Source organism: Schistocerca serialis, chromosome 2 (assembly GCF_023864345.2).
Source record: "Schistocerca serialis cubense isolate TAMUIC-IGC-003099 chromosome 2, iqSchSeri2.2, whole genome shotgun sequence".
NCBI lineage: Eukaryota > Metazoa > Arthropoda > Insecta > Orthoptera > Acrididae > Schistocerca > Schistocerca serialis.
This window is the reverse complement of record NC_064639.1, coordinates 916,877,200-916,904,401: the sequence shown is the minus strand read 5'-3', so window position 1 is coordinate 916,904,401 and position 27,202 is coordinate 916,877,200. Positions and strand designations below refer to the sequence as shown.

Here is a 27,202-nt window from a genome sequence, read left to right as displayed (position 1 = left end):
TATAACCAGACCGGGGCCGACGTTCTGGCATACGGACGACCGACCGCGGGAACAGGAGACGACAGTTTGGATGCCCGGGCGAGCTTAGAACATGGGCAGCATAAGCGGCCAGCAAACGTTGGCGTCGGAACCGCAGTGGAGGTACACCTGCCTCCACTAGTACGCTGTCCACAGGGCTGGTGCGGAAAGCACCAGTGACAAGGCGTATCCCGCTGTGGAGAATCGGGTCCAGCACCCGTAACGCAGATGGGGATGCTGAGCCATAAGCCAGGCTCCCATAATCCAGACGGGACTGGATTAACGCCTGGTAGAGCCGCAACAGTGTAGAGCGGTCGGCGCCCCAGTGGGTGTTGCTCAAGCATCTCAGAGCGTTTAGATGCCGCCAACACGTCTGTTTCAGCTGCCGGATATGAGGCAGCCAAGTCAACCGGGCATCGAAAACCACCCCCAAAAACCTGTGGGTCTCCACCACAGCAAGGAGTTCGTCGGCAAGATAAAGCCGTGGCTCAGGATGGACTGTTCGGCACCGGCAGAAATGCATAACGCAGGTCTTGGCTGCCGAAAACTGAAACCCATGCGCTACAGCCCAAGACTGCGCCTTACGGATAGCGCCCTGTAGCTGACGTTCAACAGCTGCAATGCCAGTAGAGCTGTAATAAAGGCAGAAGTCGTCAGCATACAGGGAAGCGGAGACAGAATTTCCCACGGCCGCAGCAAGCCCGTTAATGGCTATTAAAAACAGACAGACACTTAAAACAGAGCCCTGTGGCACACCGTTCTCCTGGACGTGGGAGGAACTATACGAGGCCGCGACTTGCACGCGGAAGGTACGACACGACAGAAAATTGCGGATAAAAATCGGCAGAGGACCCCGAAGACCCCATCCATGGAGCGTAGAAAGAATGTGATGACGCCACGTCGTATCGTACGCCTTCCGCATGTCGAAAAAGACAGCGACCAGGTGCTGACGGCGGGAAAAGGCAGTACGGATGGCCGACTCCAGGCTCACCAGATTGTCGGCGGCGGAGCGGCCTTTACGGAACCCACCCTGAGATGGAGCCAGAAGGCCCCGAGACTCCAGTACCCAATGCAAGCGCCGGCTCACCATCCGTTCAAGCAACTTGCAAAGAACGTTGGTGAGGCTAATGGGACGGTAGCTGTCCACCTCCAGAGGGTTCTTTCCAGGTTTCAAAACGGGGATGACAATGCCTTCCCGCCATTGCGACGGAAACTCCCCCTCGACCCAAAGACGGTTGTAAAGATCGAGAAGGCGCCGCTGGCAGTCCACTGAAAGGTGTTTCAGCATCTGACAGTGGATGCCATCTGGCCTAGGAGCGGTATCAGGGCAAGCAGCGAGGGCACTGCGAAATTCCCACTCACTAAATGGAGCATTGTAAGATTCTGGGTGGTTGGTGCGAAACGAAAGGCTCCGACGTTCCATCCGCTCTTTAATGGAGCGGAAGGCCTGGGGGTAATTCGCAGAAGCGGAACTCATAGCAAAATGCTCTGCTAAGCGATTGGCAATGACGTCGGAGTCAGTACAAACTGCTCCATTCAGTGAGAGCGCAGGGACGCTGGCAGGTGGCCGATAGCCGTAGACGCGTCGAATCTTGGCCCAGACCTGCGAGGGAGTGACATGGAGGCCAATGGTGGACACATACCGCTCCCAGCACTCCTTCTTGCCTTGGCGGATAAGGAGGCGGGCCCGCGCACGCAGCCGTTTGAAGGCGATAAGGTGGTCGAGGGAGGGGTGTCGCTTGTGACGCTGGAGCGCCCGCCGGCGATCTTTAATCGCTTCAGCGATCTCAGGCGACCACCAAGGCACAGCCTTCCGCCGAGGGGACCCACAGGAATGGGGAATGGCAGATTCGGCGGCAGTAACGATGCCGGTGGTGACCGATTGAACCACCGCATCAATGTCATCGGTAGAGAGAGGCTCAAAAGCGGCAGTGGAGGAGAACAAGTCCCAGTCAGCCTTATTCATAGCCCATCTGCTAGGGCGCCCAGAAGAGTGGCGCTGTGGTAGTGACAAAAAGATCGGAAAATGGTCACTACCACACAGGTCGTCATGCACACTCCATTGGACAGACGGTAAGAGGCTATGGCTACAGATTGAAAGGTCAATGGCGGAGTAGGTGCCATGCGCCACACTGAAGTGTGTGAAGGCACCATCATTTAACAGCGAGAGATCGAGCTGCGACAATAAATGCTCAACGATGGCGCCTCGACCTGTTGCCACTGACCCACCCCACAGAGGGTTATGAGCGTTGAAGTCGCCCAATAGCAAGAAAGGTGGCGGCAATTGGGCGACCAGTGCAGCCAGGACATGCTGCGAGACATCACCATCCGGTGGAATGTAAAGACTGCAGACGGTAACAGCCTGTGGCGTCCACACGCGTACAGCGACAGCCTCTAAAGGCGTCTGGAGAGGGACAGACTCGCTGTGCAGAGTGTGAAGGACATATATGCAGACGCCACCAGACACCCTTTCATAAGCTGCTCGGTTCTTGTAATAACCCCGATAGCCACGGAGGGCGGGGGTTCGCATCGCTGGAAACCAAGTTTCCTGGAGAGCAATGCAGAAGAAAGGGCGAAGGCTGAGAAGTTGGCGGAGCTCAGCTAAATGGGGGAAAAAACCGCCGCAGTTCCACTGGAGGATGGTATTGTCCATGGCTGAGAAAGGCGTGAAAGGACTGGGAAGGCAATTTACGCCGCTTGTTCACTCACTGCCACCGATTCAGTACCCGGACGAGAGGCATCCATGGCGTCTGAGGGACCAGCGAGATCAAGGTCCTCCGCGGACGCTAGAATCTCGACTTCATCCTCAGACGCAGAGCGCGAAAGGTGCGGTGGGGTTGGTGCCACCGCAAGTTCTTTAGCCTTAGAGGTCTTTCTCTTGGACTTCTCTCGCTGAACCTTGGGTTTCACCGGCTGGGAAGGCTGCACCGATTCAGTCTCCGGGACAGAGGAGGATCGTGAAGCCCTACGCCCGGCTGCTGGTGAGGACTTATGCCACTGGTGGCCGTCATCCTTCCCGCTGGGGGAACCCTGGGAAGGGAGGGTCCCAAGGGAACTCTTACGGGCGAGAGTAGCCGAAGAAGTTAGGTGCTTCTCCGGCTGAGAAGCGGGGACGGACGTCCCCGACGGGTGGGAGGAGGTTGCTCCTGAGGTAGGTGGTGCAGGAGCAACCGGTTGGGGAGAGCCCCCCACGGGCGAGGGGGCAGAAGGAGTCGTACTGCTTATCGAGCTGGCTGGAAGTCTCGAAACTGATGGAGCTAGCACAGTTGTTGTAGCAGCAGCATACGAAGATGTCATTCTCACAGGATGGAGTCTGTCATATTTCCGTTTGGCCTCAGTATAGGTCAGCCGGTCCAGGGTCTTATATTCCATGATTTTGCGCTCTTTCTGAAAGACTTTGCAGTCAGGCGAGCAAGGTGAATGGTGCTCCCCGCAGTTGATGCAGATGGGAGGCGGGGCGCATGGAGTATCGGGATGAGATGGGCGTCCGCAATCTCGACATGTGAGGCTGGAAGTGCAGCGGGAAGACATATGGCCGAACGTCCAGCACTTGAAGCACCGCATCGGGGGAGGGATATAGGGCTTGACGTCACATCGGTAGACCATCACCTTGACCTTTTCCGGTAACGTATCACCCTCGAAGGCCAAGATGAAGGCACCGGTAGCAACCTGATTGTCCCTCGGACCCCAATGAACGCGCCGGACGAAATGAACACCTCTACGTTCTAAGTTGGCGCGCAGCTCGTCATCAGACTGCAAAAGGAGATCCCTATGGAAAATAACACCCTGGACCATATTTAAACTCTTATGTGGTGTAATAGAAACGTTAACATCCCCCAACTTGTCACAAGCAAGTAACCTGCGGGACTGGGCGGAGGATGCCGTTTGTATCAGTACTGACCCAGAGCGCATTTTAGACAAGCCCTCCACCTCCCCAAACTTGTCCTCTAAATGCTCGACGAAGAACTGAGGCTTTGTGGAGAGAAAAGACTCCCCATCAGCTCGCGTGCAAACTAAGAATCGGGGCGAATAACTGTTAACTCCATCCTGCGACTTACGCTCTTCCCACGGCGTGGCCAGGGAAGGGAACGTTTTCGGATCGTACTTCTGAGCATTAAATTGAGCCCGAGAACGCTTAGAGACTGCTGGCGGCTGGCCGCCAGCGAGAGATGATGTACCACGCTTCATTGCGGGTCATCCGCCCTGATGCCACCTACTCCGACCAAGGGCCCTCCCCACGGGCGCCACCCAGCCACAGCAATAGCCACCTGGCAGGATGGCCATTGCCGGGAGTCCTGATGCCCCAGGGAGATGGGCATCTACTCCTTGGCATACGTGGGGAGTGAACGGCGCAGGCATCAGTAGAGCGATCCCTGTGTTGTCAGGGGGCTACAACCAAGAGGGTACATGGCGGCCCCACCACAACGGACTGGCTACCGTGCTGGATGTTAGGTGACATGTGGTCCATGGGCGTCGTCAGTGCAGAAAATGGCCCTGCACTGTGCTTGGCAGAAAGTGCACGCAGGGGCGCATCGATGCCCAAGAGATGGAGAGCGGGCAAGACTGCAATGCAACGACGAATAAGATGGCGAAAGTTCTCAACACAACACGGACACAATGCACCAAGTAAGGCGCCCTTCCCCAATCGGCTCGCTCTTCGGAAAAATTTTGAGATATGGAGGTCAAACCCGACAGGGGACCATCACATAAGGCCGAAACGTTTGAGACTCCTTTTAGTCGCCTCTTACGACAGGCAGGAATACCGCGGGCCTATTCTTACCGCCGAACCCGCAGGGGGGCATGAGGGAATGACTTCCATGGTATTAGAGGGAGCTGTAGAGGGTAAAGACCGTAGAGGAAGACAGAGATTGGAATACATCCACCAAATAATTGATGACGTATGTTGCAAGTGACTCTGAGGTGATGTTGTTGGTACAGGACAGGAATTCGTGGAGGGCCGCATCAAACCAGTCAGAAGACTCATGACTAAATAAAAAGTGTTTTCACCCTTATTCACTTCGTACGAAGGCAACAACTTCTCGCATCCATTACAAAATCATCTGTGCTAAGCATCCTGGGAGACTTTGTCACTCACTCTGCTAAAGGTAACTTGGCAGACCTCAGTCGATGTTGTCGTTACCTGATTGCGTTATGCAGACCACAGCTCCGTCCAAAGCTGGTGACAGGACCTGTGCCAGGACGAGACAAGGTGGAGTTCCCGGCAGAGCGTCTTGAGCCACATTTCAGCTGGTAATCTCGCCCGAGGCAAGTGCCAGAGTGTCGATGATACTTGTATTCAAAAATAAGCTGGATTTTTAGGAAACTGTCGGATGGGTGGAGAAGACTGTGTACAGGACTGGTGCAGAAAACGTAGTGGCTAGTATTATTACGCAATGATGGACTGAATCAAACTGATCCAAGGCTGAATGTGGCGCTGAGCCATAAACCTGGCAACCATGAACCACTCAGGACCAGACCAAGGCAAGAGTGGTGTAAAAAAGAAAAAAATGCTACACACTTACGCATAAGTGCATCTTAAGAACTTACTTTTTGCTGCAATACAGCCTAAATCAGTAAATATTTACAGGGTTACAGTTATTGAACTATATGAAGAAATACGCAAATTGGTTACAAGATACGGCGTGCACACACTTTATTTAACATGTAAACGTCACTACAGCTATTCGGATTTAGGTTAAGACATCTTCGATATGCCTGCGATCATTGACGATGATGTGACGCAGATGAATAGTAAACTTCTGCTTGGCCCACTGAAGTGTCAGAACATCGATGCTGTCGATGACTTCCTGAATGGCTGTTTTCAGGTCATCAACGGTTTTGGGGTTATTTCTGAACACCTTGTCTTTAATATACCCCCACAAAAAGGAGTCGCATGTGCTCAGATCCTGAGAATGTGACGACCAATTAAGGCCCATGCCAGTGGCCTCTGCGTACCACAGAGCCAGAATGCCAAAGTGCTCCTTCAGGACATCAAACACTCTCCTGCTTCCATGGTGTCCTTCTTGCATGAACCACACTTTGTCGAAATCAAGGTCACTTTGGATAATGGGGATGAAATCATCTTCCAAAACCTTAACGTATTGTTGGTTAGTCACCGTGCCTTCAAGGAATATCGCACCGATTATTCCGTGACTGGACACTGCACACCATACAGTAACCCGCTGGGAGTGAAGAGACTTCTCGATCGCGAAATGGGGATTCTCAGTCCCCCAAACATGCCAGTTTTGCTTATTAACGGAGCCATCCAAATGAAAGTGGGCTTCGTCGCTAAACCAAAGCATATATACGCATACTAATTCCCATCATGCCCCGCGACCAACCGTGTAGTTTGAACGTTCTAACACAAACCGTTCAGAAGTTATGACGATTTTACTTCATGTAGTTCAATAACTGTCACCATGTTGAAAATGTTAATGATGCGAGTTCTGCGTGAAGCGAAGACTGTCATCCTCCCTATGCATCAGTAACGCCCCACGATTTCTTTTTTAAATTTAGGTCTGTACTTACTCTCTCATGGTATGTTACTAACAATAAAAATCGGCTGTAAGTGAATTGCATTACAGTAAAGAAACAATTTCATGTTGTATTGAATACCTTGGTTTGGAGCTCAGAGATGAATTCTGCTTTTCAGCAAAAAAGAATTTCAGAACCGTCCACCGTCAAATTCACGTTCAATGCATATATTGTTATCCAAACTTTCACTGAATTATCTAAATATCAGGATTCAATTACTAGAAGTCTCCATTTGTAGCATTACACCTAAGAATATTCGTTATTAATAAGTTTCCAATTTTCGTTAGGTGAATAATTTATTGTTTGTCGATTATCAATGTTCACATGCAAGTGTTAACCAGGCAGCACTACACACGGAACAGTTACATAACATCCACTATTACAGCAGAAGCTATTTTCAAACCAGTGTTTCCTGCTGAGAGTGTAAGAGTTTCATTTCTATGCTTTATCCTAAATAGTGTACAGCAGACAATCATTAATGATGGTTATTAGTAAATTGTAATCAGAGAATTTCTAAAAGCGACGTCTATTTTATTCTGATCACGTCACATTTACGTAAAGGTGAGAAGCAAATGTTTAGACTGTCACACGCGATTTGATGGTCTATAAAGATACTGATAATGTAAGGTTACAAGAGCTCTTCACGGGATAAATAACGTTGTTGCTATAGCTAAGACTCCAACTAAACAATTGTAGAAGCACCGAGGTATGAGGAAAATGGAAATAAGTAGTGCTTTACCTGTATTCGCTTCTTCAGTTCGAGCACATCAGGCGTCGGCTTCTTTTTATCTTCTGGAAATGGAAGGAAAACCATTAAGAACAAGCAGATACTGAAACAAGTCATCTGTATGTAAAATAAGGTGCAAGCGCTCGCACGCGCGCGCACACACACACACACACACACACACACACACACACACACACACACACACACACCAAACACCGTGAAAAGATATAAAGACAACTAGAAAATCATGTTGCAATAGTCCGCACTAGGATGTCTAAAAGCACTGAACAGGTAACGAAGAAATAAAAGGACGATATCCTTGCAGCAAGTTGCTTAGTACCACTGTCTCTATGCTGTTCAGTTTTGGAACACAACCTACAACTAGCTTAGGGACAGAAGTGATGACACTTTCCGCAGGACCTGACCATTATTTTGCAGGACAATGCTCAAGCATGTACAGTGCAAGCTGTTACTAGTACGATCTGTAAATAAATAGTTGCCACTATTAGCTCCAACCCTCATATTAGCACAACTAGTTTCGAAACTATTGCTCCGTCATCGGGTACCACATATCATATGACCATGTTCTGGATAGATAAGTACTGAGAAGAACAGTTCATAATGGGAGAAGGCACCATAGTATATAGTCACAATAAAAAAACTTCTACGGCAACAGAATACTACAAGAGGTGTACAACAAAGCATAAGGCTACAGATATAGAGATGCTGAATGAAACTCGTTAGCCTATCAAGAGCGCAAAGCGTAAAGCCATCAATGACTACCGTAGCAGAATATTGTCAAATGACCTTTCACAAAATCAGAGAAATTCTGGTCGTATGTAAAGGTTGTTAGTGGGACCAAAGTTGGTGATATTGCATTTTCACTGGCCCATTTAGTGGAAGTGTATTACTGATTCCACTTCTGTCAGACAACACACATTGACTAGGGATAGTGCACTATCATTAGTGAATGTAGACCTTCACTGCCAAGAGGTAAGGGATGTTAACCGTGGGTGTAATAACAAAACAGTAGTATTTCGAAAGTTGCATTTATCACCTGTAGTTCGAAAATGTAGTCAGTACGTAAAATTCATTTATTGCAGCAAGGGCGTGCACCATGGCACTTTGAACTGCACAACACTTTTTTTTTTTTTTTTTTTTTTTTTTCGCCAAAGCAACTCAGAGTCTGACATTTTTGCCGGCAGTCCCATTTCAAGAAGCCCTGGCCACTTCCCATGGACTGAGACTCCTCAACTGTCCTCAGGGCAACAGTTTTCTCTGCTGGAACTTCCTCCTCTGAGATTATTCTTAGAGAGCAAGTACTGAACTGGGACCTGAAACAAAATGTTGTAGTTGTAGCTGCAACAGCATATCGTTTAGTCCCTTCCATATTTATTTAATAACAAACAATTTATCATCGTGCTTATAGTTGGCTCAGCACACCATCTCTTGTCCCGATTCAGTAGAAGCCATCGGCCGCTGTCTGAAGGACGACACCCAAGATCGACCTAGCATCTCCTTTTCCTCTATCGAAGTCGGGAACTGGAACTCTCACAGTACAGCCCTTTTCCACTGTAGGAAAGCAGCGATCTGATCACTGCCGCATTCTTTGCGCTTGTTCTTCTAAGCTCTTGTATGCTTCAGTTCTATATTTTTTAATCGCACGAGTTGACTCGTCTAAATCAGCCAGTAGTCATGCAGTTGCGCATGTGCAGAAGCTCATTAAAAAGTGCACAAGTTAAGGTGTGCTCGCGACCCTGATGCCAAGTTTCACCGAACCTAGAGGAGCAATGTGTAGCATAGCCCAGGACATTTGTTTCAGATTACCACATCTACATTTAGTTGAACAGCATTCAGAGAAAAATAATCAATATATCCGCAAGGTGTCAAAAATTAGGGTGTTCAAGTGCTCTTGTGGTCTTATACAGCAGCCGACACTGCACAGGTCACATCCGTCTACAGGGAGGGTTGTAGAAATTATTCACAAAATTGCCATCTAATATTCTTGACGAGTGTTTGTTGTAGAACCTTGGAACATATTCTGAACTCAAACGTAATGAAATGTCTATAACAGAATGGCCACCACTATGCCTAACACCATGAATTCCCAAAGTATCTGCTGCAACTGTGGTGCAAAAATACGTGAACTGGTCAGATCCGCTCACGGCCGGCCAAGTTAGCCGCGTCAGAAACACTACGTGATCAAAAGTATCCGGACACCCCCAAAAACATACGTTTTTCATATTAGGTGCATTTTACTGCCACCTACTGCCAGGTACTCCATATCAGCGACCTCAGTTGTTGTTAGACATTTTGAGAGAGCAGAATGGGGCGCTCCGCGGAACCCACAAACTTCGAACGTGGTCAGGTGATTGGGTGTCACTTGTGTCATACGTTTGTACGGTCAGATTTCCACACTTCTAAACATCCCTAGGTTCACTGTTTCCCATGTGATAGCGAAGCGGAAACGTGAAGGGACACGAACAAAAGCGTACAGGCTGAACTCGCCTGTTGACTGACAGAGACCGCCGACAGTTGAAAAGGGTCGTAATGTGTAATAGCAGACATCTGTACAAACCATCACACAGGACTTCCAAAATGGATCAGGATCCACTGCAAGTACTATGACAGTTAGGCAGGAGGTGAGAATGACTTCGATTTCCTGGTCGAGCGGCTGCTCATAAGCCACACATCACGCCGGTAAATGCCAAACGATGCCTCGCTTGGTGTAAGGAGCGAAACAATGGACGATTGAACAGTGGGAAGTCGTTATGCAGAGTGATGAATCACGGTACATAATGTGGGGATCCGATGGCAGGGTGTGGGTATGGTGAATGCCCGGTGAAAGTCACCTGCCAGCGTGTGTGGTGCCAACATTAAAATTCAGAGGTGGTGGTGTTATGGTGTGGTCGTGTTTGCCCTGGAGGGGGCTTGCACTCCCTGTTGTTTTGAGTGGCACTATCACAGCACAGGCCTACATTGAAGTTTTAAGCACCTTCTTGCTTCCCACTGTTGAAGAGCAATTCGGGGATGGCGATTGCATTTTTCAACACGACCGAGCACCTGTTCATAATGCACGGCCTTTGGTGAAGTAGTTAAATGACAATAACCCCTGTAATGAACTGGCCTACACAGAATCCTGACCTGATACTATAGAACACCTTTGGGATATTTTGGAACGCCGACTTCTTGCCAGGCCTCACCGACCGACATCGATACCTCTCCTAAGTGCAGCACTCCGTGAAGAATGGGCTGCCATTCCCCAAGAAACCTCCCAGCACCTGACTGAACGTGTGCCTGCGAGAGTGGAAGCTGTCATGAAGGCTAAGGGTGGGCCAACACGATGTTGAATTCCAGCACTACCGATGGAGGGCGCCACGAACTTTTAAGTCATTTTCAGCCAGGTATCCGGATAATTTTGATCACATAGTGTATCCGTCGGCGTGCATATCTGCCGAAAGGCAAAATTGTGGCGACGTGCGGCGCGCACGGACGCATGTCAGCAGAATAGTCAACTGCCAGTGCGAAATGAGCCGCCGTACAGACGCGTGCTTTGAGAGTCTATAATTTCAGTCCACGGATCACGTGGGTCGAGGTCAACGCTAGCTCCCACAAACGCGTGCTGAAGTTTGTTTGGCGCTTCCCGTTCGTTTCCGTTTTCGCTTCGTCGCGTCTGCGAAATACACGACGCCCCGCGGTCGCGAGAAAAAGGTTCGTTTCGTTCTGGAGACGCGTCCACTGGTCTCCCGCGCTCACGCGATCGGACGACGCGATCGTCACCAAAGAGAGTACACCCTCCGTGACCAGTCTTCGAATGGAGCTGTTCTGCAAATACAGTTCTCGCTATCGCCGGTTGATGGACATCGCGATCTGATTTCCTTTTTATCACTTGTTCACTTACTCATTGTCAGAATAAATGCACTTTCGACAAGTGTACTTACCAGTTCTCGTTACCGTAGCGTCACCAAAGCCTACATCCTGAGCAAAGAGCGTGGGTGTGACAGTAAAGTCGCCTCACTGCACGGCTGACATGCGAGCGGCAATACCCACACGTTCCCGCTTTACATCGAACATGTGAAACCCTGAATGAGATTTCCACTCTGCAGCGGAGAGTGCGCTGATATGAAATTTCCTGACAGGTTAAAACTGTGTGCCGGACCGAGACTCGAGCTCAGGACCTTTGCGTTTCGCAGGCAGCTGAGCTACCCAAGCACGATTCACGACCCGTTCTCGCAGCTGCAATTCTGCCAGTACCTGGTCTCCTACCTTTCAAACTTCACAGAAGCTCTTCTGCGAACCTTACAGAACTAGCAATTCTGGGAGAAAGGATATTGCGGAGATATGGCTTAGCCACTTCCTGGAAGATGTTTCCAGAATGGGATTTTCACTCTGCAGAGGAGTGTGCGCTGTTACTTACTGCCAGATTAAAACCGTGTACGGGACCGAGATTCGAACGCGGGACCTTTGCCTTTCGGGGGAAGCGCTCTTCCATCTGAACTATCCAAGCACGACTCACAACCCGTCCTGACAGCTTCAATTCCACCAGTATCTCTTCTCCTACCTTCCACTCCGCTGCAGATTGAAAATCTCGTTCTGGAAACATCCCCCAGTCTGTGGCTAGGCCACGTCTCCGCAATATCCTTTCTTCCTGGAGTATAGTTCTGCAAGGTTTTCCTGAGTTGGGCACTGATATTTTTATCGCAATTACACATCACATTACTTGGCAAAGAAACGACAAAAAATTTCTGCAGTAGTGATTTTAGTCAAGAAATCTGTAGTGCCGCACACCAACATGAAATTACTATAAAAATATCAGTGCCGACCTCAGGAAAATCTAGAAAATGTACACGAAGACGACATTTCTAGATAGAAGCTGGAATCATACAAACATGCTACAACTGTCGATGTTTTGAATGAATAGGACGGAACGCAGTATCGTACAATACATAGCCTATCAATTGTTTTCAGTAGCTACGAAAACGGGTTTAAAACAGCTTCAATAGCGGTCGGTTGTGTTCATGAGAGTTAAGATTGAATTTACGGACATTACTATATTTTTGAAGCTGGATTTATTGCTTGTAAGAACAAGAAATGTGCCACTAAGGTGCTGTAGTTTTTATACTATTTAAAAAGCACTTCTAAGGTGACCATCAAAGTAAAAATAGTCCCATACTAAGGGAAGCGGGGTACGGGACCAGGTGGAGGCCAAAGTAGCTGGTACAGGCATGGGTATTCAAATACAGAGATATGTAAGCAGGCAGAATACGGCGCTGCGGCCGGCAGCAACTATAAAAGACAAGACGTGTTTGTCGCATCTACATCTGCATGGATACTCTGCAAATCACATTTAAGTGCCTGGCAGAGGGTTCATTGAACCATCTTCACAATTCTTTATTATTCCAATCTTGTACAGCGCGCGGAAAGAATGAACACCTGTATCTTTCCGTACGAGCTCTGATTTCCCTTACTTTATCGTGGTGATCGTTCCGTCCTATGTAGATCGGTGTCAACAAAATATTTTCGCATTCGGAGGAGAAAGTTGGTGATTGGAATTTCGTGACAAGATTCCGTCGCAAGGAGAAACGCCTTTTTTTTTAATGATTTCCAGCCCAAATCCTGTATCATTTCTATGACACTCTCTCCCATATTTCGCGATAATACAAAACGTGCTGCCCTTCTTTGAACTTTTTCGATGTACTCCGTCAGTCCTGTCGGGCAAGGATCCCACACCGCGCAGCAGTATTCTAAAAGAGGACGGACAAGCGTAGTATAGGCTGTCTCCTTAGTAGGTCAGTTACATTTTCTAAGTGTCCTGCCAATAAAACGCAGCCTTTGGTTAGCCTTCCCCACAACATTTCCTATGTGTCCTTTCCAATTTAAGTTGTTCGTAATTGTAATACCTAGGTATTTAGTTGAATTTACGGCTTTTAGATTAGACTGATTTATCGTGTAACCGAAGTGTAACGAGTTCCTTTTAGCACTCATGTGGATGACCTCACACTTTTCGTTATTTAGGGTCAACTGCCACTTTTCGCACCATTCAGATATTTTTTCTAAATCGTTTTGCAGTTTGTTTTGATCTTCTGATGACTTTATTAGTCTATAAACGACAGCGTCATCTGCAAACAACCGAAGACGGCTGCTCAGATTGTCTCCCAAATCGTTTATATAGATAAGGAACAGGAAAGGGCCTATAACACTACCTTGGGGAACGCCTGAAATCACTTCTGTTTTACTCGATGACTTTCCGTCAGTTGCTACGAACTGTGACCTCTCTGACAGGAAATCGCAAATTCAGTCACATAAATGAGACGATATTCCATAACCAAGCAATTTCACTACGAGCCGCTTGTGTGGTACAGTGTCAAAAGCCTTCCGGAAATCCAGGAATACGGAATCGATCTGAAATCCCTTGTCAATAGCACTCAGCACTTCATGTGAACAAAGAGCTAGTTGTGTTTCACAGGAACTATGTTTTCTAAACCCATGTTGACTGTGTGTCAATAGACCGTTTTCTTCGAGGTAATTCATAATGTTCGAACACAATATATGTTCTAAAATCCTACTGTATATCGACGTTAATGATATGGGCCTGAAATTTAGTGGATTACTCGTACTACCTTTCTTGAATATCGGTGTGACCTGTGCAACTTTCCAGTCTTTGGGTACGGATCTTTCGTCGCATGAACGGTTGTATATGATTGTCAAGTATGGAACTAATGCACTGTCATACTCCGAAAGGAACGTAACTGGTATACAGTCTGGACGAGAAGACTTGCTTTTATTAACTGCAAACATTGCACAATGGGATGGACCTAATTAGCTAAAAGGGTAACATAATCGTCGGCAGTGCCGCGTGGGGTAGTAGTGCGGTCTGAGGCATCATGTCGCGATTCGTGCGGCTGTCCCCGTCGGAGGTTCAAGTCCTCCTTCGGGCATGGGTGTGTGTGTTGTCCTTGGCATAAGTTAGTTTAAGTTAGATTAAGTAGTGCGTAAGCTTAGGGACCGACGACCTCAGCAGTTGGTCCTATAGTCCTTACCACCAAAAAAAAAAAAAAATCCAATTTCCAATCCTCGGCAGTAATGCGACATTGCAGAGTGTCCATGTGGTACATGAGAACACCGCGGTATGTCGCCCACATCACTCCTGGGACGTAAACACGAACAAAAGCGGGAAAGAGTGTGCAACGAGACTCATCCGACAACATGATTTTTTCCTGTGCTCCGTAATCCACATGTTATGATTATGTCACACGTCTTCCTGTTACGAGCATTGCATCACTGGCAATGGTTTTGGAATTATTCCAGCTCGTCCTCCAAGTGTTTGTTTATGGAGCTACTCTCGTGTTTTGTCGCTGCCAGGGTTCGCAAACGCGATACACAATTCTGCAGTGACTTTCTGCTGTTTTCGACCGACTAATGTTCATCACAGGCCTCTTCAATGGCGGTCTGTGATGATCAGTCAACACACGCCGTGGTCGCCGTTGTAACTTAGTGGATTATGTTTTTTCCGCGTTCTCTGTATGGAGTGTTTTCTTCTATACGGTACCTCTTGAAGCACCAAACATTTCAGCTACCTTGGCTAAGGAAACAGCCACCATACGTGCACCAACAATTTGCCTGCGTTTGAATTTACTTAGTTTCCACATAATGCACTGACAATTACACGGGACATTGTAGTGACCACGTCTGACACTTGGCAAAGCATTGGGGCGTTGTACAGGTGCCGTTTGTGGTAAAATACAGCAGCGCAGCCTGTAGCCTCTGCTAGCATGTGCATTTATATTGTAATATTATTGGATTTCAGCCACTTTGCATGTGAGATATTTGCCATAAAAGAAAACGACAGGCAACGAGCTGTAGATCGTAAAAATGCTAAGCATCACAGCGCGAGAGTAAAGAGTCGAAATACAATTTTTTTTTATGTGGACCTGTACCAAGACACGCGTCCACCGTTTAAATACTATAAATAAACACTATGCCCCGCTGGGCGCAGATATTTAAAATCATTGCCGCAGCGCTTGGTAGCAAGAAGCTGCGAAACAGAAGAAAGAACAATCTATCTTTTGTTAAGAAATATTCTAGAGACTTCATTATCCCTAGTACTTTTGGTCGCCGACATGTTAAAACGTACTACATAGCATTGCTACAAGTTGTATTTTTATTTTGTGTAAAAACTGTGTGAAACGACGAACAAACATTTCGGTAACTCGGGTGTGGGTACAATGTACTTACGCACACGCGAGGACATTTAATTTTAAGAAGGAACGGACTGACAAAGCGGCGATTATTGGACTGCACCATTACAAAAGAAATATTAGATGTAAGTCATGCATTTATTGTGCATTTGTCAATGTCTAGAAGTTTAAAGCCAATTTGTTCAAAATATATTAATATTTTATGATGCAGTAATTTTCTTCTTATTCTTTTCTTTCACTGACCAAAAATGATGTTCAAATTGTATATGAACTTTGTTACAGGTTCGCTCTTTATCGCGGTGTCTCGATTGTATTTGGGAGACCACTACTTTGTTCAACTTCCGATCTGTTAATCTTTCTCTTACGAAATTCTACTAAGTTGCTTTCATTTCCATTTTTGTATTCAAATAGGTCCCTTAGGTATTTTCATCGAAGATTCTGATTGCCTGAAGGCAATACGGGTAAGAAAGTCAATTAAAAAACCCCTTCGCGTAAACAATCCATACGTCTCCTGAACACCATCGAGAACCGACGCATCGGTGATCAATTAATAATTTCTCTCTCTTTTTAAGTCGTACTAAAAAACGGCCACATAGGATAGCCGTAAGTACGCAATCTAGCGTTAGGTTGCATTTTGTCAGTAAATATTACCGACCAACAGTTACAGCATCCGTTAGGTTGCATTTTGTCAGCAAATATTACCGACCAACAGTTACAGCATCACTATTACTATTTACTACTATTTCTTATCCAGAATAAGCAAGTTCCTAACGCCAGAATGTTCAAGTATACATTTATCGCTGTGTTTTCGTATTTTTTTTTCGAACCCTTGTAAGATAATGTAGACAGCATGTATCATTCTTACCACACGAGATTGGCGGAAGACTGTATCTGTTCACAACTTAATGGCCGTAGACGTTAATTAATGACGAGAGCCAAAAAGGTACTAACTTACTGATACATCTGCTCCAAAATTGGAAATGGAGGGACGATCAAAGCTCACTGAACTTATCTGTTTGCTAGCAGGGGAAACTCCCCTTCGCACCCCTGTCAGATTCAGTGGTAAGAGGGTCCTGTGGGCAGCTCGTCAAAAACTGAACGCAGATCAAGCACGAAAACGGGGAGAAAGTGTACTGAACGGCAGGGGAACTCAGCATGTTCGCGCGGTTGAATCCCGCGTCCGGCCATCCTGATTTAGGTTTTCCGTGATTTCCCTAAATCGCTCCAGGCAAATGTCGGGATGGTTCCTTTGAAAGGGCACGGCCGACTTCCTTCCCCATCCTTCCCTAATCCGATGAGACCGATGACCTCGCTGTCTGGTCTCCTCCCCCAAACAACCCAAACTCAGCATGTTCGGACAAAGGGTTAGTTGCCCTCCGTAAAAAAAAAAAAAAAAAAAAAAAAAAACGAGTAAGTGGATCAGCAATGAACATGAACGGGTGTCATTGAACGTCCGCTCTGAACAAATGAAACGAAAAAACGAACAAAATGAGATCATAAAAAAAATATTAATCACGGTGATGGACTGTCAAGCGAGCGAGCAGTGTTCAAACCTTTACTTTTTTTTCGCTTTTCGCTATATTCGAATTTGTGTCTGTGGCATGGTGTAACGTCCGTTTGCAACAGCGAGCTGTAAGGCAGGGATCTATAATGACAGTTGATTCTGCAGAACTAATCTTCTCTTCATATATTTCCTTTTAATAACTTTATATGGGTAACTGTATTCGTCTTTTAATGTATCACAATTGGTTTCTATGATAGTTATCAATTTTAAAAGTCTGCTACATGTATTTTACCTAATGTGTTTTTATCAGATTATGTTTTTGCGTAAATGATGGCTACATCTAAGCCCACAGTAGCGACGTCTAGGGAGGATGTAGGCGAACAGATTTCTGGTAGCTTCTGTACTTCAGTAGCCAGTTTCAATAATGACTGTGTGGACGATGTGGCCTATTCTACACCTTGTTTTAGATCTATGTAACGATGCTGTGCTGATTATATTTATATGTTTTAACGATGCCATTATGACCTTATCACTTTAGGACATGGTGTAAAGAAGGTACGTTGTACCGTATTTTGTCTGTATATTCCCTGGTTGTATGATAGTATATTGTGATACGTATTGCTGTATTATGTTGAAAGACACACTGCTCACTAGGTGTATATGTTTGTATATTGTAGATCTGAGGATGGTCATTACGGTCTGAAACCGGTCATCGTCTAAAGAATTGATATTGTGATCTAAGACTAGAATAAAAACCATTTGACAGTATTGGATCACTGTTTGTATACGCCACTAGGTCGCAGTTGGTTAAACTAGTGCCATGCCTGGCTTACGACAGAGTCAAAAGGCTCTGTAAACTGAAGCAGAAAATCAGTACTGAGGTAATGAATATTAGATTCAATAAGCAGTGTCTTGCAGCACGTGTCACACCGAATTATGCGAAAGTGTGACAAGGGCCTCCCGTCGGGTAGACCGTTCGCGAAAGTGAACATTAACAACGGTCAGCCCTCGCCTTGATAATCAAAGCCAAAAGTGAGAGGAACTGGATTAGGGCCCAATTACGTGAATCGTATAAACATAAAGACTTGCTAAGTAAAGGAGCTTTCGACTTACATTTTCAATTAAGTAACGAACTGGCTAGTACTCAGTTTCAGTTCGTTTGGCAAGAAATTTCTAATAGCGTAAGGATTAATGTTGAAAGAATAGAAAAGAGGCATAACGAAAAGTTAGGCGTATTGCTAAAGCGTCAGAAGACTAATGTTGTAAAAAGTAAGGATGGCGTTGGACAACATCGCTTTTATGATAGAGCAGCTAACTTGACAAATATCGAATTGAATAGGGATGAAAATACTCTGCTGAATAAATGCTTACAACATAGTATCACTCCTAATCCTAATAATCGAACCATTACAAGAGTCATAGCCGAAACTAAAATGGCGTGTGAAGCAGCTAAGATGATGAAACTAGAAGTTGCGTACACAGACGTTAAAGTTAATAAAGCTCTATCCAGTCAGTGTAACTCTTCTAATGCCGTCAATCATGACAGTCGTATCTTAAGAGATCTTAATACAAAGTTAGAAAAAGAGAAGGCAATGGTCATTCGCGCAGACAAGGGTAATACAGTGGTCCTTATTATGAAAAGGACTATATTAAGAAAACAGAGGAATTCTTCTCTGAAAATGAGATAATAGGAGTTCACAAAGACCCAACACGGAAGTTCCAAATAGATTTACGGAAAAAATAGACAGCTCCCAATTTCTGCTTAATGATTACGAAAAGAAATCGCTAAAAATGATGAATTCTAAGCTCCCCAACTAAGATCGCAGGTTAAGATACATAAGAAAGGAAACCCAGTCCGTCCAATTGTTAACAACTTGTCATCGCCACGTTGTAAACTAAATAAGTTTCTTGACGACAAACTTAAAGCAGTGTACACTCTCTCTACCAATTTTGGGGTGAAAAACAGTTCTGACCTTGCTAATGCGATTGAAGATACAGTCTACATATTCCAGATAATGTGACACTAACTTCCCTAGATGTAATAAACCTCTACAGTAGTGTCCCGATAAAGAAAACGATTCAGATTATTAAACGTAATCTACTATAAAAAGATTAGTATTGCAGAATACACAGAATTAATAGAACTTTTAGAATTTGCATTAACTTATAACTATTTTACATTCAATGGCAAAATATATCAACAAAAAAGATGGACATGGGATGGGTAACAGTTTGGCTGGTACGTTAACAGACATTTTCATGAACTACTTAGAATGTAAGTTCTTTACTATGTTTCCACGACTGAAAGACAAGACTATATATTATAAACGTTATGTCGATGACATCTTGTTACTGTTAGAGGGGGACGAGAATGAGGCTAACACATTTGCTCAAGCCATAGGCAGCATGCTCCAAAAAATAACGTTTACTACAGAAATAGAAGAAGCGGGCTCCATTAACTATTTAGACCTTACCATTAAAAAGGTTGATAACAGACATAAATTTTCGATTTTCAGAAAGCCTACATGTACATATACTATCATCGTAGCCAGTTCATGCCATCCGCCACAATGTAAAACTGCCTTTTTCACCTCTATGATCCACCGACTTTTTAGATTACCATTGGCCGACACTGAATTACGCCAAGAACTTAGCATATTAAGGCAAATTGCAGTACCCAACGGTTTCTCAGTAAAGGTGTTATGCGCCCATACAATAGGATAAAAAAACAGAAACTAAATAGTAGGCAGACCCACAATCATCTAGAAAAAAGAAAGAATAATGAAAACCTGAAAACTATTCCAATGATATTTTACGGAAAAATGTCCCAACAAATAGAAAAGTGTCTGAATAAATCTAAGGTTAGATGTGGTTTTCAAGTTAACAACACTCTGAAACTCTGTGTAAAACACAGTATGAGTAAAGATTCTGATAAATTTGACGGTTCTGGGGTTTACAAGATAGTTTGTAGTAGTTGTGACAAATTTTACATCGGTAAAACTGGCCGTTCTTTTAAAATTAGATTCAGGGAGCATTTGCAGGCACATAACAAAACTGCATTGGGAGTGCATTTGGCAGAAACCGGCCACACTGTGGGAAATATCGAGAGTTGTATGCGTATTGTATACAAGGCAGAGAAGGGTCGCGCTCTCGACTTGTTGGAGGCCAAAAACCATGAACCCACTAGGGTGCCTAACGCCTACTTCGCTTTGTTTGATAATGTACTACGATAACCAAATTATGCCTCGTGTATTTATACCTAGCCTTACTTGGTGATTTATGTCGAGAACAGTAGGCATTCGCCTTACTTCCATACATTAGTCGCTCTAATCCTGAAACTGATCATGTCGTACACATATTGTATAGTCATACAATAAAATTGTATTTATTGACTGTTAATATGTTGTTTAAACGTTTTCTGTTGGAGACATAACACGATGTACGTAAAGCCCTCTAGTGGTTAAGTTCTTACAATCGGTGCGCGCCTACATAACATCCTGGCGGCCGACCCAACAGAGGGCGCTGATCATTGATCTGTCTTTTTTTCAGCTGTCATATATACATTTTATCTTTCATAGGGAATTTGTAGGTTGCTACAGGCAATGTATTACGTATGTTAATTTTTGACCGTAAAATCACCATAAAAAGGGTCGGATCTATTCTCTCCATATATTTCCTTTAAATAATGTTATATGGGTAACTGTATTCGTCTTTTAATGTATCACAATTGGTTTCTATGATAGTTATCAATTTTAAAAGTCTGCTACATGTATTTTACCTAATGTGTTTTTATCAGGTTATGTTTTTGCGTAAATGATGGCTACATCTAAGCCCACAGTAGCGACATCTAGGGAGGATGTAGGCAAACAGATTTCTGGTAGCTTCTGTACTTCAGTAGCCAGCTACAATAATGACTGTGTGGACGATGTGGCCTATTCTACACCTTATTTTAGATCTATGAAACGATGCTGTGCTGATTATATTTATATGTTTTGACGATGCCATTATGGCCTTATCAATTTAGGACATGGTGTAAAAAAGGTATGTTGTACCGTATTTTATCTGTAAATTCCCTGGTTGTATGATACTATATTGTGATATGTATTGCTGTATTACGCTGAAAGACACACTGCTCACTAGATGTATATATTTGTATATTGTAGATCTGAGGATGGTAATTACGGACTGAAACCGGTCATCGTCTAAAGAATTGATATTGTGATCAAGGACTGGAATAAATAACATTTAATTTATTAGCAGCCGAAAGGAAGTGGTTTCCGAACGCAAATGGGAACCCACAAGCGTTGCTGACAAGGCGACAGGTCAACCGAATCCTCCAGCGGAAAAAACGTCTGGTGTGTCAAACACGGCATTAGTGACAGTACGTGTATCAAAAGGTAGGAATCTCTTACCGAGGCACCTAATTTGTAGTCTGGTATGTCTCCTTGCGCGATTTAGGTGTTCGTATGAATGTGATCACTCCCAAGGAAATGATGAAAACATAACTGTTTGTCACATAAGCTACAACAAATCAACGCAACAGTTTCACAGTCATGCAGTTTCTCTGTGCTCTGTTAAAAGATATGTTTTTAACGTTTTTGAAGATGCGTTCTGTTTTGTAAGTTTCGACTCTTGAATTCCTTTGCTGTAACTAATCCACACCCGTTTATTTGTTGTTTTCGTTTCTGTGAGACGTCTATGTGGGATCTCACGTGCTCCCACTATTCATCACGTTTACTTACGACGGTAATTTATGCTTACCACACGACTAATATTCTATAGCCAATGTATGATACGACAACCGCCATGACTGCAAAAAGAGAACAAACATTTCAGTAATCGGACGGACAGTTCATAATATTGTTAAAAATAAATAAATAAATGGCAATGGCCGAGCGGTTCTAGGCGATTCAGTCTGGAACCATTCGACCGCTACGGTCGCAGGTTCGAATCCTGCCTCGGACATGGATGTGTGTGATGTCCTTAGGTCAGTTAGGTTTAAGTAGTTCTAAGTTCTAGGGGACTGATGACCTCAGATGTTAAGTCCCATACTGCTCAGAGACAATAAATGGCATAAAGGACTTTTGAACACAATTCGTCTGCTTTACAGTCCACCACCGTGACGACGCCACTGTTATTATTTTTCCCTGAATATTGAACTTGTTAAGCTCGGACCGTTTTCTGTTCCTATTTTGCTTTTTTTCCACAGTTCAGTACATGTTCTCCCTTTTTTCATGCTTGATCTGTGTTCAGTTTTTGACGGGCTGCACTGGGCCATCTTAACGCTAAATCTGAGAGGGGATGGGATGATGAGTTTCCCTTTTAAGTTGCACACCTATGTTCCTTTTTTTTCTTCTTTATTGTGATTTCATTCCCCTGCCCCATATGGGCAACGGCACAATCCGCCGCTCTTCATCCGAGTGACATGACAACTAAAACAAGAATAAAATGCTACATATATAAGGAGATAAAAAAGAGGAACACAAAACAGAGTAAGGGGAGATAATGGACACAACTATGTTCCAGTTTGAATTCAATTATAACTCGTTGCGGAATGACAGTAAAGACAGCAACGAGAAGAGATTGGAAACTGCAAAGAACATCAAATAGAATGTTAGGAACAGATATGGACGAAAGAATAGAATAATGAAATGAACGCAACGTGCTACAGCGACAGCTAGAGGAATATGAAAGCTGTATTGTTAAATAGTTCTTATGCAAAGAAGAGCAATAATAAGACGTCAGCTAAATACTTGTTGTCAGCTACCACACAGAGAGTCCACGAGATGGCAGTTGTGTCAGTGTGGATAAGTAATATTGAAAGGGAGTTGGCGTGGTGATGGAAGTAAACCACAGTTGACATAGTTTAATTCCTTGTAGTGTTAAGTCAGTGCCGCCATTAGACTGTTGTTTATTTGAAGTTTTACATTTACACTTACACGATCATGATTTCGGCTTCAAAGTGCCATTATCAAGTGTTTTAAGTTGTAAGTGGGCTATTTAGGTTTTTATGTTGGTAACGCCACGTAGCGCTCTGTATGAAAACCACTGACTGTGCTGTGTGCAATCTGTGGCTCGTTTGCATTGTTGAAATATTTGCTACTGTAATGCTGGGCAGCTGGATGTGAACAGCGCGTAGCGTTGGGCAGTTGGTGCTGAGCCGCCAGCAGTGGTGGATGTCGGCAGAGAGATAGGAAGAATTTTGAGAGCGGACGATCTGCACGTGTGTCCGTCAGAAAAAGGAAATTTGTAAGACTGGATATCATGAACTGATGTATATACAGGGTGAGTCACCTAACGTTACCGCTGTACATATTTCGTAAACCACATCAAATACTGACGAACCGATTCCACAGACCGAACGTGAGGAGACGGGCTAATGTAATTGTTTAATACAAACCATACAAAAATGCACGGAAGTATGTTTTTTAACACAAACGTACGTTTTTTTAAAATGGAACCCCGTTAGTTTTGTTAGCACATCTGAACATATAAATAAATACGTAATCAGTGCCGTTTGTTGCATTGTAAAATGTTAATTACATCCGGAGATATTGTAACCTAAAGTTGACGCTTGAGTACCACTCCTCCGCTGTTCGATCGTGTGTATCGGAGAGCACCGAATTACGTAGGGATCCAAAGGGAACGGTGATGGACCTTAGGTACAGAAGATACTGGAACAGCACATTACGTCCACATGCTAACACCTTTTTATTGGTCTTTTTCACTGACGCACATGTAAATTACCATGAGGGGTGAGGTACACGTACACACGTGGTTTCTGTTTTCAATTACGGAGTGGAATAGAGTGTGTCCCGACATGTCAGGCCAATAGATGTTCAATGTGGTGGCAATCATTTGCTGCACACAATTGCAATCTCTGGCGTAATGAATGTCGTACACGCCGCAGTACATCTGATATAATGTCGCCGCAGGCTGCCACAATACGTTGTTTGATATCCTCTGGGGTTGTAGGCACATCACGGTACACATTCTCCTTTAACGTACCCCACAGAAAGAAGTCCAGAGGTGTAAGATCAGGAGAACGGGCTGGCCAATTTATGCGTCATTCACGTCCTATGAAACGCCCGTCGAACATCCAGTCAAGGGTCAGCCTAGTGTTATTTGCGGAATGTGCAGGTGCACCATCATGCTGATACCACATACGTCGACGCGTTTCCAGTGGGACATTTTCGAGCAACGTTGGCAGATCATTCTGTAGAAACGCGACGTATGTTGCAGTGCTCTCCGATACACACGATCGAACAGCGGAGGAGTGGTACTAGAGTGTCAACTTTAGGTTACAATATCTCCGGATGTAATTAACATTTTACAATGCAACAAACGGCACTGATCACGTATTTGCTTATATGTTCAGATGTGCTAACAAAACTAACGTGGTTCCATTTAAAAAAACGTAGGTTTGTATTAAACAATTACACTAGCCCCTCTCCTCACATTCGGTCTGTGGAATCGGTTCGTCAGCATTTGATGTGGTTTACGAAATATATCCAGCGGTAACGTTAGGTGACTCATCCTATATATATATATATATATATATATATATATATATATATATATATATAATTACTTTTGAACACTATTAAGGTAAATACATTGTTTGTTCTCTATCAAAATCTTTCATTTGGTAACTATGCCTATCAGTAGCTAGTGCATTCAGTAGTTAGAATCTTTTATTTAGCTGGAAGTATTGGCGCTCGCTGTACTGCAGTAGTTCGAGTAACGAAGATTTTTGTGAGGTAAGTGATTCATGAAAGGTATAGGTTATTGTTAGTCAGGGCCATTCTTTTGTGGGGATTATTGAAAGTCAGACTGCGTGGCGCTGAAAATATTGTGTGTCAGTTTACTGTTGTTCAGAATAAGTAAAGAGAGAAATGTCTGAGTACGTTCAGTTTTGCTCGGCTGTTTGAAAATCAAATAAAGTAAGAGGTTTTATCAGCACGGTCATTAATAATTTTTTCAATGGGGATGTTTCAAAGTGTTACACAGTGACTAAGATGGCATACTTTCGTATTTAAAATACACTATTAGACACACTGAGTATCTCAGTGATAAAACAAAGCAGTAGGCTTTACCAGAAATATCGACCCTTAGACAATGTGTCTAATAGAGTATTTTAAATACGAGAGTATGCCATCTTAGGCACTGTATAGCGCTTAAAACACTTGATAATTGTACTTTGAATCCGAAATCATGATCGTGTAAGTGTAAAGGTAACATTGCAAATAGACAATAGTCTAATGGCACTGCTGACTTTAAAGAAATATACGATGACTGTGGCCCCGTATTTTGAAGAAAAAAATTATAGTTTACTTCGGTGTTAAGTCTCACCTGGAAGTGTGAACACGCGATCGCCCGCCACTTCCCTCACACTGGTCTGCGACGCTTCGGCCTCCATGGCGAGCTACCGGCTGCACCGATCACCTGCCACTACGCGCGAACACTTGCTACTTGAGGTCTGCTGCGCGTATTAAGCAACCGCAGCGTCCCTGGCCCTGTCTCAGAGCCGACTGCTAGGAGGAGGTTGGGCCCGAAGTGAAACGGAATGCAGTTGGCTGGCGCAGTGACGTCACTATAAGAGTAGGGCGAAGCAGCGGTTGGCGGAGCGAAAGGATCTTAAGCACAAAAAACTACTCATAACTGTAATAAGTGCTCATACAATTATTTAAAAGAGTTGATTTACATGTTTAGACGCTAGTAGTAGATGAAGGGCGCCACTGTCACAATTTCACTCATCTGCTGCAGCCTCCTTTTGCATTTTAAGCCTCATATTAAGGAAGCGCACGCGAATACATTGTTCTAACATACAGTATGATGATGTAGTTCGGATAGCAGCGCAGATAATTTTTACTATATATCTTTCCTTCGAAATTCTTTGCAAACCGTTAAATTCATTAAAAATTAGTTCAAGCTATGAGGATTTATGTATCCAGTCACCTGTCAGAACTCTGAGCCTACCGAGAGATAGGTTGTCAGCCCACCAAAAATGTTCTACATCTATTGGAGAATGAGTTAAAATAGCACTAGACGGTGTGCCCAGTGCGTCGTCATAGTTTTTTGCACGATTATGCGATGTAGCCAGCTAGGTATCGGAATCCTTCTTCAGAGCAGTCAGGTCCCTCGCTGACAGCTGTTCTTCTGGTGCAGGTTGAAGAGGAAATCTTGCAGTTCTGTTTCACCATCTGCCATTTCCGGTGTTTCGCTCATGTGTGCAAAATTCCTCTGCGCGATTGTGACGTCAAGAGTCCAGCACTGTCTTCTGCCTCTACCATATTTCATAGAAGAATATCATGAGCACTGTGCCCCAGGAATAGCAGCTGTAACCAACGTTCCACTTCTGTTGAGGAACGATTCGAGTGAAAATGATGAAGTCCTCTTATCTGCGAGAAAAAATTTTCCTGCCCATCTTGGCTCAACTGTTCTTTCGTGAACATCCTTGTGCATCCCGTAACCACAGGATAACGTATTCTTGTCGTTGGATCTTCGGACATTCAGGATGTCAAATTCGTCGTCTGCAACCTGAAAAAAATTTGTTGCTTCCTCTTCTTCGGGCATCAGGTTTCAAATGGCTTTAGCCGTCGTACTCAAAAAAAGTTGCATAGCTGAATAAACCCTTTGACGTGCTCTGCCCTTGACACTGAGGTGAATTTGTGATAGTTTAGGACACAACTTCATTTCACTCCTATCTAATGCGAGCAGCCTTTCTGCAACAGATTGGTTAACAGTTTTCCTACTTGGAAGTCTTATTCCATCGTCCAGAAGGGTGTTCCTCATTACTTTAAATAAAATTGTAACATTTCAAAACACCCAGAATCTTTTATTTTCATATTGCGGATTTGGGAAGCGGGAATTTGCCTCTGTTGCATTAAGACCTTTCCACATAGATCGATTTTTTGTGCCGAGATCACACTCTACTGCAACAACATTGTAGCCAACATCTTGTACGGAGCAGATGACAATGTTTAATGATCAGCTGTTATCTCTGTGTCAAAATCATAGTAGACTGGTTGCTTCCATCCTGAAAACAAACCGCGTGTCGTAACAAACGACACGTTAATGTGCGGCCCTACAACACGATTTTCAATAGAATCGTATGTAACACTAATGTCTACATTCAGTTCGTCAAAAGCGAGCACATATACACGTTCAGTTTTTGACAATATAGATGACTGGGCTTTCATTAGCTGCAAAAGATCTGTA

The 27,202-nt window shown here is 44.4% G+C and overlaps 1 protein-coding gene across 1 annotated transcript in view; it reads right to left on the bottom strand.

The window, feature by feature from the left end:
• Positions 1-25,500, bottom strand: part of LOC126458281 (sterol O-acyltransferase 2-like) — a 268,197-nt gene extending 242,697 nt beyond the window's left edge. The window contains exons 1-2 of the mRNA XM_050095212.1: positions 25,334-25,500; positions 7,292-7,344 (exon numbers count right to left, since the gene is read on the bottom strand). Coding sequence (XP_049951169.1) covers positions 7,292-7,344; positions 25,334-25,400 — 120 coding nt within the window. The 5' untranslated portion in view covers positions 25,401-25,500. The remainder of the gene's footprint in view (positions 1-7,291; positions 7,345-25,333) is intronic.
• Positions 25,501-27,202: the final 1,702 nt, after the last annotated feature.